The 19,194-nt window shown below is 22.0% G+C and overlaps 2 protein-coding genes across 2 annotated transcripts; both read right to left on the bottom strand.

The window, feature by feature from the left end:
• Positions 1–3,997: 3,997 nt before the first annotated feature.
• On the bottom strand, positions 3,998–7,968 carry LOC128960137 (uncharacterized). The gene is made up of 8 exons (XM_054306209.1): positions 7,709–7,968; positions 7,082–7,647; positions 6,891–7,021; positions 6,295–6,830; positions 5,719–6,233; positions 5,525–5,646; positions 5,380–5,435; positions 3,998–4,098 (listed from the first exon to the last, which is right to left on the bottom strand). Exons 1-8 carry the CDS (start codon positions 7,824–7,826, stop codon positions 3,998–4,000), a joined length of 2,145 nt encoding a protein of 714 aa, XP_054162184.1. The 5' UTR covers positions 7,827–7,968.
• Positions 7,969–10,834: 2,866 nt separating this feature from the next.
• Positions 10,835–18,558, bottom strand: LOC128959538 (uncharacterized). The gene is made up of 16 exons (XM_054305514.1): positions 18,299–18,558; positions 18,022–18,224; positions 17,615–17,861; positions 16,959–17,543; positions 16,148–16,710; positions 15,933–16,084; positions 15,341–15,870; positions 14,759–15,273; positions 14,576–14,697; positions 13,802–14,496; positions 13,532–13,737; positions 13,124–13,429; positions 12,932–13,065; positions 12,524–12,864; positions 12,196–12,462; positions 10,835–11,948 (listed from the first exon to the last, which is right to left on the bottom strand). The coding sequence occupies exons 1-16, from the start codon at positions 18,420–18,422 to the stop codon at positions 10,888–10,890; spliced, it is 6,051 nt and encodes a 2,016-aa protein (XP_054161489.1). The 5' UTR covers positions 18,423–18,558; the 3' UTR covers positions 10,835–10,887.
• Positions 18,559–19,194: the final 636 nt, after the last annotated feature.

Below are 19,194 nucleotides of genomic sequence, written 5' to 3'. Positions count from 1 at the left end.
AATTTAGAATTAAGTAATATAAGACATAAAATTGTAAATTTTGTAAAAAATCATAAATTACCTAGCTCAAATTTATGTCCCAAACAATATCAAGCATTAAAAACTTAAAAAATGATACAAATATTATAATTACTAATTCTGATAAAGGAAACAAAAATAATTACATAAATAAAGTTGAATCTATTTTGAATGATAAACATATTTATAAATTAATAAATAAAGACAATACTATATGTATTGCTAATAAATTAATAAATATTTTGAAATATTTTCACAAAAATAATTATATAAGTTATTCTCAATATTTGAAATTATATCCTGATATCTATAATATACCTGAAATTTATGCGCTAATAAAAATTCATAAAATTAATAATCCTTGTAGATTGATATGTCCTTATTATACTTATCCATTATCTAAAATATCAAAATTTTTAAGTAATTTTTTAACACCTATATTAAGCAATAGTATATATTCTATAAAAAATTCTAAAGAGTTTTGTGATGCTTTACACAAAACTAAAATAAGTGATAATGATATAATGATTTCTCTAGATGTAATTAATTTATTTACTAATATACCATTAGATTTAACAATTGATATTATAAAAGTCAAATTAGAAAATTACAATAATCTAAATAATTTAACAAATATTCCAATTAAAAATATTATAGATATTATAAAATTTTGTATGAATAATAATTCATTTAAATTTAATAATAAATTTTATCTTCAAATATCTGGAGCACCGATGGGCTGTAATCTCAGTCCTATATTAGCTGAAGTTTTAATTAGAGACATTTTTGAAAATATTGTTAATAACTATAATATTAAACCTGTCTTTTTAAAATTTTATGTAGATGACTCGTTTATTATTTTAAATAAATATTTATTTGATGAATTTATAATAAATATTAATAATTATTGTCAAAAATATAATACTATAAAATTTACAATTGAAAAAGAAAATGATCAAGGAATTATATCTTTTTTAGATGTTTTAATTAAAAGAGAAAATAACAAATTTTTAACTAGTGTATTTAGAAAACCGACCCAATCTCATAGATATCTAAATTTTATCTCACATCACTCATTAGAAAATAAAAAAGCCGTAATACATACTCAAATTAGTAGAGCATTTTCAATATGTAGCAATAATTGTTTATTAGAAAATGAATTAAAATTTATAACTGATATTTTAAAAGAAAATAATTATCCAATTCAATTAATTAAATCTATTATTAATTATTATAGTGATATATACAATAACCAAATAAACAAAAATAATAATGAAATTGATTTATCTAAAACAATTGTTATTCCTTATTATAAAGGATTAAGTCAGCAAGTAAAACAATTGCTTAAATTACATAATATTAATGTTGTGTATAAATCTAATAAAAATATTAAAAATATGCTTAAATTTCGTGAACCAAAAAATTTTTTCAACAATCATAATGTTGTTTATAATTTACATTGTAGTGATTGTAATTTTATTTATGTTGGTACAACAAAACAAAAATTAATTGATAGAATAAAACAACATAAATATGCTTTAAATAATTATAATGCTAAATCAAATGTTGCTGATCATGCAATTAATTTTAATCATAATGTAGATTTTAATCATCCCACTATAATTTATAATGAAAATAACTATAAAGCCAGGTTATTTTTAGAAAAATGCAATATTGAACATCATAAAATAAATAAAATACCACTAATGAATGATAGATTGAATGCTTCAACAAATTTACCTAGTGAATATTTATCATTATTTAAATAATTAAAATTAAATTAATATTTTATAGCCATAGAATCAGCTCACATTGAGCTGGTTCTATGGCAGCTAAATTATGTTTATTTTTATAAAGCATATTTTTAATATTTTTATTAGATTTATACACAACATTAATATTATGTAATTTAAGCAATTGTTTTACTTGCTGACTTAATCCTTTATAATAAGGAATAACAATTGTTTTAGATAAATCAATTTCATTATTATTTTTGTTTATTTGGTTATTGTATATATCACTATAATAATTAATAATAGATTTAATTAATTGAATTGGATAATTATTTTCTTTTAAAATATCAGTTATAAATTTTAATTCATTTTCTAATAAACAATTATTGCTACATATTGAAAATGCTCTACTAATTTGAGTATGTATTACGGCTTTTTTATTTTCTAATGAGTGATGTGAGATAAAATTTAGATATCTATGAGATTGGGTCGGTTTTCTAAATACACTAGTTAAAAATTTGTTATTTTCTCTTTTAATTAAAACATCTAAAAAAGATATAATTCCTTGATCATTTTCTTTTTCAATTGTAAATTTTATAGTATTATATTTTTGACAATAATTATTAATATTTATTATAAATTCATCAAATAAATATTTATTTAAAATAATAAACGAGTCATCTACATAAAATTTTAAAAAGACAGGTTTAATATTATAGTTATTAACAATATTTTCAAAAATGTCTCTAATTAAAACTTCAGCTAATATAGGACTGAGATTACAGCCCATCGGTGCTCCAGATATTTGAAGATAAAATTTATTATTAAATTTAAATGAATTATTATTCATACAAAATTTTATAATATCTATAATATTTTTAATTGGAATATTTGTTAAATTATTTAGATTATTGTAATTTTCTAATTTGACTTTTATAATATCAATTGTTAAATCTAATGGTATATTAGTAAATAAATTAATTACATCTAGAGAAATCATTATATCATTATCACTTATTTTAGTTTTGTGTAAAGCATCACAAAACTCTTTAGAATTTTTTATAGAATATATACTATTGCTTAATATAGGTGTTAAAAAATTACTTAAAAATTTTGATATTTTAGATAATGGATAAGTATAATAAGGACATATCAATCTACAAGGATTATTAATTTTATGAATTTTTATTAGCGCATAAATTTCAGGTATATTATAGATATCAGGATATAATTTCAAATATTGAGAATAACTTATATAATTATTTTTGTGAAAATATTTCAAAATATTTATTAATTTATTAGCAATACATATAGTATTGTCTTTATTTATTAATTTATAAATATGTTTATCATTCAAAATAGATTCAACTTTATTTATGTAATTATTTTTGTTTCCTTTATCAGAATTAGTAATTATAATATTTGTATCATTTTTTAAGTTTTTAATGCTTGATATTGTTTGGGACATAAATTTGAGCTAGGTAATTTATGATTTTTTACAAAATTTACAATTTTATGTCTTATATTACTTAATTCTAAATTATCACTAATAATATCACTTAATTTATTTTCAATATAAGCAATAAAAGTTTCAGTTTGTATTTTTTTAGGCGTTATTTGAAATTTTGAATCTAATTGCAATATTGACATTTCATAATCATTAAATGATCTGGATGATAGATTAACTACCCAACTATTTTTTAATGTGGATTTATTTGAATCCACTATATAACTATTATTATTTATTAATTTATCAAATTTATTTTTTTTGTATTTTCTAAATATATATTTTTTAATATTACAATTATTTAGAATTCTTTTATTAAGAATTTCTATTAGATTTTGAGGTAAAAACGATTTTAAATCATAATAAATATAATTAATTTTCTTTTCTATTTTATTAATATTCATACGAATAATAACTATTCTACTTTTTAAATAATCATAACTACATTATCATTATCATAACTACATAACTACACTACATTCTATGGCAGCTAAATTATGTTTATTTTATATAATTAAAAATTTTTATATATTTATTTTTACTAAATCAAAATCTAGTTTCAAATTGTAATAAATATTTTTTTTTTTAAATTGTTTATTTTAATTATTGCTATATTTTTTATTTTGAATATTGTTTTACACAAATTATATAATAATATAAGATATATGATAACTATATGAGGCCTCTCTCTCACCCATGAGATACTCAAGTGACCAAAAAATAGATATCACTGTTACTGTCAATACAGTAGTGATGTCTGACTCGGCGTTGATAATGGTCTCAGATTGAGACCGAAAACACTCGAGTGTTCCGCAAAGTGTGACAGATTGTCACCGAAAACTGTCTTCAATTGTAAGTTTTAAATAAAAAAGTTTATTATTATGAATTGTGAAGACAACATAAAACTTAATAATTTAATTTGTATAGTATAATATAAATTTTTTTTCTTTTAGACACCAAATATATAGTAAACATAACAATAAGATCTAAAATATCAATAGCAATATTTATTATTTAACTTAATAAATCATATTATTACTACTGTACTTATTGATAAATATAATTTGCTCATTGAATGCTTATTGCAACACAAGATTAATGAAACAATTATTTCTGTTTTTAATATTATCTAATTTAGATAAAAATATTTTAAACTACAATATATATAATAATGTTATGTTTGTTAATACAGTATCTCGAAAGTTAAGTACTTTATTTATTTATTTCAATAATGTCATTACAAAATAATTTTTCATTTATATTAAAACTACAAAGATATTAGTTTTAATAAATGATATTTAAATATATTAATTTAATTTTTAATTGAAAACAATTTCAACTATTTATATTAACAATAATAATTATTAGATATAAATTTCATTTGTTTTACTTCTAGTGTTTTTAAATGTTTGAAACTTTATCTTTGATTCAGATAATAAATCTATTAATCATCTATATTCATTTATATATTATTTTATATATTTAAAAATTTAACTAATTTTTCTAATGTTTATATTATTTTTATGATATTATAATATTTATAATATATGTATTTAGTAATTACACAATCTTTGATTATATTACTGTTAATGATATCATTTATAAAAATGATAACAACAAGAAAAAATGTATTAAATTATTTAATATTTATTTCTTTATAATTTTGAAATTATATTATATTAAAATATTTATATTTATTTTAAATAACAATTTATTAGTATATAAGTTGTAATTTAGACAATTTAATATTGTAAACATCAATTACTGATATTAAAATACAATATATGAACACAATTTGCAATCATTGTATATTATTATAAAATATTTTAAAACAAATAGTCATCTGATTAATATATTTTTTATTAAATTTAAAAGTTAAATTATACTTGATTATTATTATAATTATAAAAACTATTATAATTTTTGCTTGATTTTATATATATAAAAATTAATTTAATGGCTATTTTTAAAAAAATTAATTATTGTATAATATTTAGGTTTATTTTTCAAAAAACAAATAATTAAAATTGAATAACAAAGTTTTCATAATAATAATTAATTAATAAAAAATCGATCCATTAGTAAATATAGTATCTCTAATAATATTATCAAAGATAAGACAATCTCCGGTATCACATGTTTTAGATTTTCTTTTTGCAAATGTTTTTTGTTCGCATCTAATAATTGTTTTGTATATAAAAAATATAATTAATTTTCTATAAATTTAATTTAAGATTAATATTTATCAAAATTAAACAAAACAAACATTAATTGATTTTGATTCCATTGATAGTATGGTTGCGGACATAAACACTCAAATGATTTAATTGACAAATGCTGACATTTGGCATTTGCAAATAAATTACAATAATCATTATTTGTTAGACCCTAGAAAAAATGATTATTGTAAAAAATGTCATTTAAAAATAATTACAATTTTAAATCTAAATAAAATCTTACATCAATTTTACTTTTTGCTAGACATTCATCAATTTCATCGCAAAACTTTCCTTTAATTTTCGATAAACATTGACATATAAATGAATTTGGTTTATCACGAATACATTGGCCACCGATGCAATTCGTAGTTTTATCATCTTTATAACAATAGTCACCAATATTTATATCACTGATTGTTATCGGATAACTAGATTTTTTTGTAAAATCAAAATTATCATTAAATTCAAATTGAATTATCAATTTGAAAGCACTTCCTTTAATATTATTTAAAGTAAACTCAGGTTTATATAGTTTTTGTGTATCTCTACCTTTACCCGAATCAGTCCACTGATGATCTAATATTGTTTTGTTTCCACTTTGATATAACAAATAAACATTAATAGATTGTCCTATTTTATCATTATTATCATCAAATTCTATTGTAAAACTATATGTAGGTTTAAGCTTAAAATTGTCGTCATATATAATCCACGGAGATATTAGTTGATGTGAAGTTTTTTGTTGATCTTTAGACACTGTAATTAAAATTATTAAAATAATTTAAACTGACATACATTTAATTAAATAATTAATTACCAGTAAAATGATATGTCATTTTAGTTCTAACTAATTCATCCATATTATCAAATAATCCGAAATCAGATTTTGGTAATTGTGTCCACATTTGTGAGTCTTTTTCCGATTTTAACATTGCGTTCCAATTTGTTATAAATGTATTAGAAATCAAACTTTTATTTTGCAAATTAGCACTAATATCAAGTGTTAAATCATTTTTATCTAAATTATTTGGTGCAACAAAACTTAAGCTAAATTTTTCGGGTAAATTAGGTATGTAATCGTTTAAACACAATTGAAACTTTTGTGAACTTATTGTTTTTGGTAAAAATAAACTTGGTATTAATAAATTGTTTTCCTCGTATAGAATATCTAATTTTAATCCAAATTTAATTGGTATCGTATATGTAATGTAAATGCAAATATCTGATGTTTCCCACAAAACTGGTGTCAAATTAAATGTAAGTTTATTTGTTTGATTTGCGGGTGCAATATATTTGTTTGGATCAGTAGTTTTATCCCAATTACCAGTAAATGATATTTGTTCACATATATGCCTGAGATGTATAAAACAATAGTAAATTTGTAAAATATATATTTTTTAATTAAAACATTACTTTTCTGAATTCCAATTGATTTTGTCGACATCATTAGTACCGCAATAACATTTAAAATCATCAATAACTGAATGACAACCTTTTATATTTAATTGTTTTTGACAATATTTACGTCCACTCATATTTATAGTCTAGGTATAATTTATTGGAATAGATTATTTTTAAAATTATTTTAAACATTAAAAACTAACCTTTATTTTATCATATATATGATAACAATAATTAATTTTATTACACATAATATCCTGAATATATTCCGGTTTGCACTCACATTGCGGATCGTTTGGTCTATTATTATCTGGATATTCACTTGTTATGCATTTATCATAATTACCTTTACATTTGATGTTTTGCAGTTCACCAAAACATGGATCACCAAAATGTATTAGTTTTAGATTGAATTTTGATATATAATTTTTTGTTGAATTTTCAATATGAGTTTCAGTTCTGACGGCATAAGACGGCCTAAAATAGTCGACTTGAAAGTGCAGTTTTACATATCTTGTTATGTCGTCTATCGGTGCAAATGTTACCGAAAAGATTCTCTTTTTGTCGTCATTATCAGTACTGACTATTGTTCCGTCGCGACACCGGAACAGCCAATCGCATAGTTGCGGCCGAACACGAAAACCGTCGAAATCTTCACTATTATCAACACTTATCTCATACTTTAGTGGCACTGATAACAGTGTTTTATTCCAGTTTATCCATTGACTAACCAATGATGACGTTGTTATTTGTTCATTATTAATTAACCCTATTTATAGAAATATTTATTAGTAGTTTTTTTTTAAATTTTTAATAATCATAAAACAAACCTTGAAATTTTACAATATTATTTTCGTAATCAATTACAAAATATTTTTCTTGTGGTATTTCTTTCCAAATTTTTCGATCACCTTCTTTCCAATTGTTCCAATTAATACCATATTTCATCGGTAATAAATAATTTGGATAATTTTTTAAATTTGTTTGTTTGTAAATTGGTTTAGATATGTTCACAATTGATGGATCAGGTGGTGATCGGCTATCTTTGAAATATTTAATTTTGGCATAAATATAGAAATTTGTTCCGGTAAATGCCAGAAATTCATTCAAGTTTATATTAATTTTATCAGTAATTTTATTTTCTAATCTAAACGAATAAAATTTATTTCTAATATTTTCAGAATCATTAGCTAATCTATATTCAAATATAATTTCCATATCACGTTCATTGCCTGTATTATAGTATCTAATTTGATATACATAATCGTAATTCATTTTGTATGGCAATTTTGTTGTCCCATTTGTTATAACTACTGTATCAAAGTCATAATTATTATCAAATTTCAAATATTGATATCCATAATTTGAATCTTCAATATCGCTTTCAAATTTATCGGATTCATCTAAATATTCAACTAAATAAACAAAATAAAAAATTATAATTAATAATAACTATTAAATATATTTATTATATATAATTTTTTATAATTTACTATTGATATCTTTAAATGCCATCAGATTGTTGTTATAAACTGTTTTGTAAGCAATTGAAAAGTTTGTCAGTTGTTTGTATGATATAATATACTCGACTGGCATCCAGTATTGTAGTCCATTATCATTGGGTTTGCGATATTCTGTTTGATACATAATATGTAAATTTGTTAACTCATCGCTATTTCCATACCAATCGGCTATGACTTTAGGCTGCGGCCAAAAGTCGCCGGAACTGTACTCCCAATACTTATAAAATTTGTATAAAATGTTATATGATATGTACTTTGTTAATATTTGTATAAATGTAATATAGTAACATTTAACTTAAATAATTTAATATTACCTTGAAACTTAATCTGAACACTGTATCAGTTTTATTTTTGAATTCATCGATAATATTATTTCCTATATTCCATTGAAATTGACTTGGTAAATTTTGTTTAGTGTAGTAGAATGGCCAACTCCTATGACGTATATATTTATCATAATTGTCTTGTCGTGGCCATCCTTTATCAACTTTAATACAATATTTCATTTTTATTTTTTTAAATAATATATTTAAATGTTAATAAATTAAATTTATTAGTTTTAAAAATATAAAAATACTATATCATAAATTATAAATGATATTTACCAATTTCATTACAATTATTACTGTTAACCAATACTCCGAAATTTATTATTACTAATAAATATATTATATTTATAAAATAATTTTGTGAACTCATTGTTATTTTAATATTTCAGAATACTAAACAAAAAACTAATTGAAAAAAAGTTACAATAATTCAATTTCTATTCAATTGTGTTTACTATAAGAAGATTACAATAAACTATAAATATTCTTACAGTTAGACACCATATATATATAGTAAACATAAAATAGGATATAAAATAATATGCATTAACTTATTATTTATTAGCAAACAAATATTTATCAGTAATTTAGCAATTGATTAACATATTTGACTCATTAAATACTTATTGGACTACAATTGCATATTTAATCATAATTGCAATTATAATTTTAAAGTTTTTTAGTAAATTTACTAGTATTGTATAAGAGCAATGTTCAATCAGATATTTCACATTACATTCAACATTATTTCACTTTTAATTAAAATATCTTAGATAGGTAATTTTAATATTTTATATTATAATATAATTTTGAAATATCAGAAAAAATTCCGATATATTTTACTTTCAATATTATATAAATAAATATATCTTTAATTTAATTACGAAAAAATTATGTATACTACAGTTAAATATTAAGTAAACATAAAGTTAATTAGTTCCTTGATAAATTGATAATTATTGCATATTTTACATTTATCTACAGTATAATGTTATTCTAAATAAATAATTTCATTTTTATTATGATTAATTAATTAAAAAATACTATTTCACATTATATCAATAGATTATTTTATTTCATTTAATTAAAATTGTCAAACTAATCATATAAAAATTTCATTGCAATTTAATAATTTTAAAATGCTTATTTATAAATATAATGAATAATTAAATATATTTAAAATTAGTGTTTTTTAAAACATTCAATAATTTAACTTAAAGCTAACTACCTAATTTTATTAATACTAGTTAGATTACTGTTTTAATAATATATATATTATTTAATAAATTAGTAATTATTAATAATCTCGCGACACACTAAAAGTAATTGAGGAAATATACACAAACATTTACAAATTATATAGTATTAATAGAATAGATTATCAAATACTATACATTAAAAATTTAATTGAAAAATTTTTAAAAAATTAAAAATTGATTGTAATATTTAATCAAAATTAAAGTAATGGAATAGTAATATTTGAAAGTTTAAATCATATAATTTAGAGTATTATAACAATAAAATTTAGTTTGTAATTTTAAAAATGTAAACTTATTTAATGTTGTAAAATGCTTAAATAAAATATTAATCAATGAAATTAGTAGTTAAAATAGTTATAAAATTGCTTGAATTAAATTATGATATTATAAATAATGTTTTTAACATTTTTTAATTATAGTATGTACAATAATAAGTTAATTAATGACGATTTATAACAACAAATATTTTGTATTTAATAGATAAATTTTTTTAATGAAGTTAAATGATTTTTCATTCTTATATTTTAAAAGTAATTTTTGAAAACAATATATATTAATTATTTGATATAATCATAAATAAAATTTTTAAAGTAATTTGTTATAACAAATAATTTTTAATATCAAATATTATATAGTTTTTATTTCAATATTACAGTTAGATAGTAATATCTTGGAGAATCGACATACTGCTTAATTAAAATTATTATTTAAAAAAAATTACATTACTGATTTAAAAGATTTTAGTTTATTGCATTTTTAAAGTTAATTTTTAAAAAACATCTATTAATTATGTGATATAATCATTAATAAAATTTTGTAATTGTTAATAATTATTATTATTAAATTTAATTTAATTTAATTTATATTTCAGGAATAATAATAGTTAGATAGAAATATCTTAGAGAATAGACATACTGTCCAATTCAATAATATAAGTCATGTCTTGTTTAGTAAAATAATTTTGTATGTCGTCATCGATATCATAGTTAACCCATTTGTCTACAATTGGTACAGATATTGACCGCATAGGCCGTGGTGATGGCGGTGGCAATGGTTGCATACGAATCGGGAAAAAACATAGTTTATTGTTTACATCGGTGTAACACAACTTTTTTATTTCTTCAATCAGTTGTAATGGTTTGTTGTCCACAACAGACTTGTCCAGTGATAATACAAATACACATTTATAGTATTCAGTAGTTTGGTTGTAATTACAGGAATCGATGGCCACATTAACAGGATTTTCACGGTAGTTGTCGGGTCTAAATGATGTCGAATTGATGGCCAATCGCATGAACGCCAATATATCTGATTTAACTAACTCTTTGTAATAAAAGCCTGATTTTGATCTTTCAATTAATGTATTTCTAATGATTTCTGTTTTCAATACATCGATATAATCGTAAGCATCGGAATATGCATCTGAATGTACATCAATCGGTGATACATACGATTGACTCAAAAATGTATTCAAACTTTTTATATTAACAGTAAATTTGATAATTTTATCAACCGTTTCACATCTCATAAAATTACTATTAGTTGTCCACTTGTATCCCGGTTTGCAGAGACAAAAATCGGTCATTTGTTCGCCAGATTTCGGTTGGACTGTCGGATCGCAAACCGCATCAATTGAATCGCAGATATCGTTACGTCTTTCGTACCGACAATTGTCAATACATACGGTTCGGTTGCTTTCGTATTGATTTTCTTTGATATTTCTGTATTTTCCGGATAAACAATGGCATTCATATTGATCCGGTTGTTTGGCATTCAAAATACAGGAAGCATTTTTGGTGACACAAATTTGTTGCCCTATCTGTCCATCGGCACAAACATCAATGGGTTTACACATACCGTTTCCTAATAAAGTATAATTATGTGGACAATCGCATACTAATTCATTGTTTCTTAATTTAGTTTTTCCATTTATACAAACAGATTTATCAACTAGTATTGCTATATAAATAAAATATAAATATAACCTAATTAATTATTAAACAATCAAATAAAATATTAAACTAAAAAATAGTTTCTAGTTTATATATACAGTATATAAAATTTTTAAAAAATATTGTTATAATATTTAAATAAATACTTTAATTGTAAAATTATGTTAATTGTTTATACTAAAAAATATTTTTATATTTAGTAAAGGCAATATATAATAATTACATAAATTAAAAAATATATTTATAATACATACACGATTGTATACATTTTTTACCAGAATCGTCAACTTTGAATCCATGTTTGCACTGACACTTACCATCAGATCCACACCAAGCGGGTGGACTACAATCACACGATAAACCACTTTTCATTTGACAATTGTAATCATCAATTTTAGTATACTTTGAGTCACAATCACATGTATATCCATCGAAATTGTTATCATCATTGCTACACTTTTGGGCACAATTGTTGGCTGCACTCAAATCACACAAATGTGATATACACTTAACTTTATTTCCTAAAAAGTATATAATGTTAATAAAATAAACAAGCACATAATCAAAATTTAATTAACTTACCATCATTAATTGTTTCGTATCCCGGTTTACAGACACAGGTGTAATCAGTAATCCATTTGTTATTTTTATATAACATATTAAATGATAGACATTTAGTGTTATCTTTTGCTGTCCCACACGGATCGGGATTACGATATATTGTGGGCAATAATAGCTGATGTTTAGAATTACAATAATCAAATGCCACACATTTTAGTTCTCCAATTCCATCATTTTCATCATAATATTGTACCCTTTCATTGAATATACACTTACATTTGGGTCCGTCTCTAGTTTCTACACACTGTTGTGTTAATGGATCACTACAACTGGTAATCAAACATTTTGGTAGAGACACACACCTATATATTAATAAATTTTAAATAACTAATTAATGCTTTTATAATGTCTTATTTAACTCAAGCTTACGTTAAGATACGATTATCATAGTATTGTATGTTTGTGTTATTACAATCACATTTATATGAATTATACGTATTAGATATACATTGACCAAGATAATTTATTCTACAATAGTCATAACCTGTATTACCATTTGGTAACTGTTAATAAAAATCTATTATTTTTTTGTAATAAAATTTTTGTTAATTAAATAATCACCTCAACAGTGGACAGACAAAAATCTTGTATTTTACAATGTGATAGCTGTGTAAATCCATTATAACAATTACATGTTGTTGTTTTGGGTGTATAAGGATATCGACTAATGCATACACCGTTTCCGTGACAAAAATGTCTATTATCTCTATCATAACAGGGATCGCCAGCAGTCAATGATTCAATTTGTATTAATTGTGTCAATACTTTTGGCAATCTATATGTAGCTCTCAATCCTATTTTAAATATATTTAATTGTTTTCCAAAATCAATGGAAACTTTAGATCCTTTTTTATAAGTAATATCTACCTAAACAATCAATAAATTTTTTATATACAATAGTTTTAAAATGAAAATAAAATTATTTATATCTGTGGAACTAATAATACTTCAGTATTACTTCAGACTTACTTTTGATGAAATCATTGGATCACCGATTACTGTATTGTGTGTTATTTCATTCATATGTTTATCAAATAATAAAAATTCTATTACAAAGTCTTTATAATCATTATTAATTACAAAATTCATTATAAATTGCTTTGGTTGTTGACCAGGATCAATCCAATTGCTATATAATGTCGACACATAATTTGAATCAATTGTTTGAACTTGAGCTAAAATATATTTAATTATATAAATTAAATTAATAAATATTATAATATAATAATTTATACTTACGAGAAAAAGTTATAACTGACACTTTGTATTTATTTGTAAACGACCAGTATGGTTTATTAATATCATTTGGTATTTTATAGGGAAATTGTGTAACCCATTGATGTCTTGCAGTGAAATTTATATCTTTATCATTATCGCTAAATGCAGTTAAAAATGGTATTGGACTTAATTTTTCATACGGAACACCATCTGATCGATCAACAAATTTTTGTTCAATTTTGACGGCAACCATATCACTATCTTTTGAATAAATTGATGGATTTAATATAAATGTTTGTATGGGTGACTTTTCATCCACATTTTTACTAATTTGATTGGCGCACACTATTTCATTTTGCCAATTAATTAGCTCTCCGTCGGGTTTATATTCAATTGTATTCAATTCTATGGGTTTATTGTCATTATAAGCAACCATTAGTTTTGATTTAGTTGTTGATAACTTGTATTGCAGTTTCAAACACGTATCGACATTGAGCTTAGGGTCAGAAGATTTTTGTTTTGGAACCGGTATCTCAATTGTGCCTTCATTTTGAAAGCCCAGATAAAATGGCAATAATTTTAAATAATTATCTCTATTTAAAGTTGGCATCAATTCATTAGTAGATCTCATAACTGTATTAATGCTGTCAAATATAACACACTTTCCTTTATCACAAGTTTTTGATTTTGTTTTTACAAAAGTTTTTTGTTCACATCTAAATATTTTTCATATAAATAAAATTAGTTGTTTTGTTTAATTTAATAATAATCTTTATGTAATAAAATAATACTAACATTAATTGATCTTGATTCCATTGATAATATGGTTGTTGACAATTACACATAAATTTATCAGCTGACAAATGTTGACAATCAGCATTGGCAAAAAATTTACAATACTCTTGATTTGTAAAACCCTAAAAAAATTAAATGTTAAATATATACAATTATCTTTTATCAATATTTATTAAAACTTACATCAATTTTACTTTTCAATGTACATTTATCAATTTCATCACAAAGTATTCCTTTCAAGCCTTGTGGGCAAACACATTGAAATTGATTAGGTTTTACACGTAAACATTTATCATTATTGCAAACAGGTCGCCCAACATTGTCAAAACAACTATCACCAATATTTATATCACTAACAGTTATTGGATATTGATGTTTTTTATAAAAATCATATTTATCGTTAAATTGAAATTCAATGATAATTTTAAAGTCATTTCCTTGAATATTATTCAAACTAAATTCCGGTATATATTTGCATATTATATCAGTTCCATGTCTACTATCTCGCCATAAAACTTCACTTGTAATTTTGTTACCATTTTGATATAATAAGTAAACATTAATATCTTGACCAATTTTATCATTATTATCTTCAAACTCAATAGTAAATGTATAATTTGGTGTAGTTTTAAAATTCGCGTTATAACTAATCCACGGAGTAATTAAATAATGCGAAGTTTTTATTAGTTTCTCATTGACTACATTAAATTGATTAAAAAAATATTAGAAATAAATATATTAATATGAATATAAAATATGAATTACCCATAAAATTATAATTCATTTTAAATTTTGGAGTAATAGGATCTGTCTCGAATTTGCCAAATTTATTGTTAGGAAATTGTGTCCAAATTTGATCTTTTGTTTCTGGTATTGTCATAGCGTTCCAATTTGTTATAAATGGTGTTGCCGTTTTTTTAATTTGCAAAAAAGCTTTAATTTCTATTTTTAAATCATTTTTATCTAAATTATTTGGTGCCAAAAAATGTACGCTAAATTTATCGGGTAAATTAGGTATGTAATCTTTTAAACATAATTGAAAGTTTTGTGGACTTGTTGTTTTTGATAAAAATAAACTTGGTAATATAGAATTGTTTTCTTCATATTGAATATCTAAGTTTATTCCAATTTTGTTTGGTATTGTTGTAGTAATTTCAAGACAAACGTCTAAATCAGATAAAACTGGTATAAAATTAACTTTAAGTTTATTTGTTTGTTTTTCGGGTGCAATAAATATTTTCGGATCAGTAGTTTTTTCCCAATTTCCAGTAATTTCAATTGGTTCGCATTTATGTCTATTAAAAAATTATAGTTAATTACATACAATATTAAGCAAAATTTAATTTATTTAATTTACTCTTTTGCATTCCAATTAATTAGTTGATCAGTAGGATCTGGTAAATTATTAGTAGTACCGCATAAACATTCAAAATCATTATTAATTGGTTTACAATTATATTTTTTTAGCATAAACTTTGTATTACAATATTTTCGTCCACTTATTGATGGCTATAATAATTATATTAATTATTTATATAAAGTTAAGAAATTAAATTATATGTTTTTACAAACCTTTATTATTTCATCTTGATATTGGTGTTCACAATAATTAATTTTGTCACAATATTTATCCTGGATATAATCAATTTTGCATTGACATTGGGGATCATTTGGATAATTATTAGATGAATAGTCAATTGATTGGCATTCCTCATAATGACCGACACATTTACTAGACTGTAGTTCAGGAAAACATGGGTCACCAAAATGTAGTAATTTTAATGAGAATTGTGTCAAATATGTTGAATTACTGCCGTATTCAGCCATATATGACGGTCTAAAATAGTCGACACGAAAATGTAATTTTACATAATTTGATGAATCGCTAATCAATGCAAATGTGAACTTAAATGTTCGGGTTTTGTTGTCCTCAGAAACAACAGTGCTTTGTATGACAGCGTCGCCACACCTGAACAGCCAATCGCATAGTTGGGGCCGAACTCGGAAACCGTGAAAGTCGTCGGCATTATCTACTGTTATTTGAAATTGACCATGCACAGTTAACAAATTTTTGTCCCATACTATCCATTGACTGACCAACGATGCAGTTGCTATTTGTTCGTTGTTTGTTTCAGCTGTTAATTAATATAATTAAAAAAATATTCATCACATATTGTACTAAAATTTATTTTTAATACATATTAATTAAATAATTTATCTTAGTTGATATACTACATTAGTGATATTATATACTATTAATAATAATAGTGTCTATTACTAATAAAGTTTTTGCTTAACATTATTAATCATAAATTTTAAAAAAAATAAAATACTATTTTTTATATAATATTAAACAAATAATTAATATATAGTGTATATTTACCATTAAATTTAATATTATTGGATTCAAATGTAAAATACTGTTTATCTTTGATTTGTGGTATTTCTTTCCAAACATTACGTTCTCCATCAATCAATTTATTCCAATTGATCCCATCTTTCATTGGCAATAAATATTTAGGATATTTAGTTGTCTTTTTTGTTGTTTCAGTTGACTTAGTAATTGTCACAATTGATGATTTAGGTGGCGATCGGCGATCTTTAAAATATCGAATTTTTGCATATATATAGAAATTAGCCCCGGTCATTGCCAAAAATTCATTAAGATTTAAATTTATATCTTTAAAAGCAATATTTTGTAATCTAAATGAATAGAATCTATTTCTAATTCGATCTAGGTCATTGGATAATCTATATTCAAATATGATTTCCATATCGCGTGGTTCACCCAAATAATTGTATTCAATTTGATAGACATAATCGGTATTCATATTGTATGTGTCTTTATGTGTTGAATCCATTGCATAGACTGTATCATAATCTTTATTATCAATTTTTAGATCTTGATAGACATAATTTGAATCATAAATATCTTCTTCAAAATTATCCGATTCATCCAAATATTCCACTAAATAATTATTAATTAATTTAATAAAAACTCTATATTAATAATAATAATAATAAAATTGTCTAGCTTACATTTAATATCTTTAAATGCAACAATATTGTTATTTTTCAAAGTTTCGAATGCAATGGAAAATTTTGATAACTGTTGATAGGATATACTGTATTCGATTGGCATCCAGTATTGTAGACCACTTGTATCATCTTTTTTGCGATAATTTTTTAGATACATGAAAAATAAGTTAGTTATCTCATCGCTAGTGCCGTAACCGTCGGCATTGACCACTGTTTGTGGCCACCAGTCGATGCCGTACTCCCAATACTTTTTTTTAAAAATATATAAATTGTTTAAATATTTAAGTAAATGCTAATTAATATTATTAAGTTATATATTGAAAACTTTTAATAAAATTTATAAATATATACTAAATATATCAAAATCATATTAATTTTTTATAAATTATAAAACAAACAAAAATTACCTTGAAACTTAATCTAAAAACTGTATTATTTTTATTTTTGAATTCATCGATAATTTGTTGTCCTATTTTCCATTGTGTACCACTTTTGATTTCATGTTCAATAAAGTAGAATGGCCAACTCCTTTGACGTATATATCTATCATAATTGTCTTGTAGTGGCCATCCTTTATCCACAACAATCCAATTTTTCACTTTTATTTTTTCTGCATTATATTTAGTTCAGTGTAAATATTATAAATAATAACAATAGTCATAAAGTTATATTTTTCATAATTACCTTGGTCATCATTATTATATTTATTATTATTACTGTATGCAAACTTTGTAATATTTATTATTAGTAATAATAATAAACATAAATTATTAATAAAATTAGTTTTAAAAAGCAATGTCATTTTCATTTTTTAAAAATGAAAACAATATCTCAAATAAACTAATAATTAGTTTGTTTAAAATAAATTTATAAAAAAAATTATTTATATTATGTCTATTTGTAACAACTATTTAATTTACTGTAAATTATATATAACTAGACAACTAATTAAAAGTAATATAAATCTGCTTACTTTTATATAGTAAATAAATAGTAAACATAACAATAAGATATTACAATATAATATATGGATCTATTAAAGTCTGTTATTACTCTATTAATTGATTATTTTATTAAACTATTATCTCATTAATTGCTTATTGGACTACAAATAAACGATATTTGAATTGATTAATCATAACTATATTATAAAGTAATATTTAACATATTGATTATATTAGTATCAATGTTCAACTAAATATATCATTAAACAATTACTTTATAATATAAGTTAAAACAGTATTTTAAATTATCTATGTTTGTATCAATTTAATATATTATATAATTATTTTATGTAAAAAAATAAAAACACTTTAGAAAAAATTAATATTTTATTAAACATTATACAAATTGATAAGTATTGCATTTATCTTGAAAAAATTATTGAGAAATAAAGTTGTTTAAAATACATTTTATAATTAAATGTTTATTAAGTTATTTTGATACACAATTAATTATTACTGTTTTGTTGATATACTGTAAATAAAAATTATATTTATTTCTATAAATTAGATTTTAATATTACTTAAAAAAATCTTATTAAGTTCTTTAATTAAAAATATTAAAATTAATTATACAAT

This window comes from Oppia nitens, unplaced genomic scaffold, assembly GCF_028296485.1.
Source record: "Oppia nitens isolate AA-2021 unplaced genomic scaffold, nextdenovo-longstitch-racon4-pilon3 scaffold4_pilon_pilon_pilon, whole genome shotgun sequence".
Taxonomy (NCBI): Eukaryota; Metazoa; Arthropoda; class Arachnida; order Sarcoptiformes; family Oppiidae; genus Oppia; species Oppia nitens.
The sequence above is the reverse complement of the archived record's forward strand: the minus strand, read 5'-3'. Positions and strand labels throughout refer to the sequence as shown.

What these genes read in the sequence shown, in the direction of transcription:
- LOC128960137 (XM_054306209.1), bottom strand. Translation starts at nt 7,826, where the DNA reads ATGAAATATGGTATTAATTGGAACAATTGGAAAGAAGGTGATCGAAAA. An exon ending in TAGCAAAAAGTAAAATTGAT is followed by an intron (nt 5,647 to 5,718) that starts GTAAGATTTTAT and finishes CATTTTTTCTAG; the next exon opens with GGTCTAACAAATAATGATTA. An exon ending in TGGAATCAAAATCAATTAAT is followed by an intron (nt 5,436 to 5,524) that starts GTTTGTTTTGTT and finishes AACAATTATTAG; the next exon opens with ATGCGAACAAAAAACATTTG.
- LOC128959538 (XM_054305514.1), bottom strand. Translation starts at nt 18,422, where the DNA reads ATGAAAATGACATTGCTTTTTAAAACTAATTTTATTAATAATTTATGT. An exon ending in TTTTTAGATTAAGTTTCAAG is followed by an intron (nt 17,862 to 18,021) that starts GTAATTTTTGTT and finishes TTTAAAAAAAAG; the next exon opens with TATTGGGAGTACGGCATCGA. An exon ending in GTCAGTTATAACTTTTTCTC is followed by an intron (nt 13,738 to 13,801) that starts GTAAGTATAAAT and finishes AATATATTTTAG; the next exon opens with CTCAAGTTCAAACAATTGAT.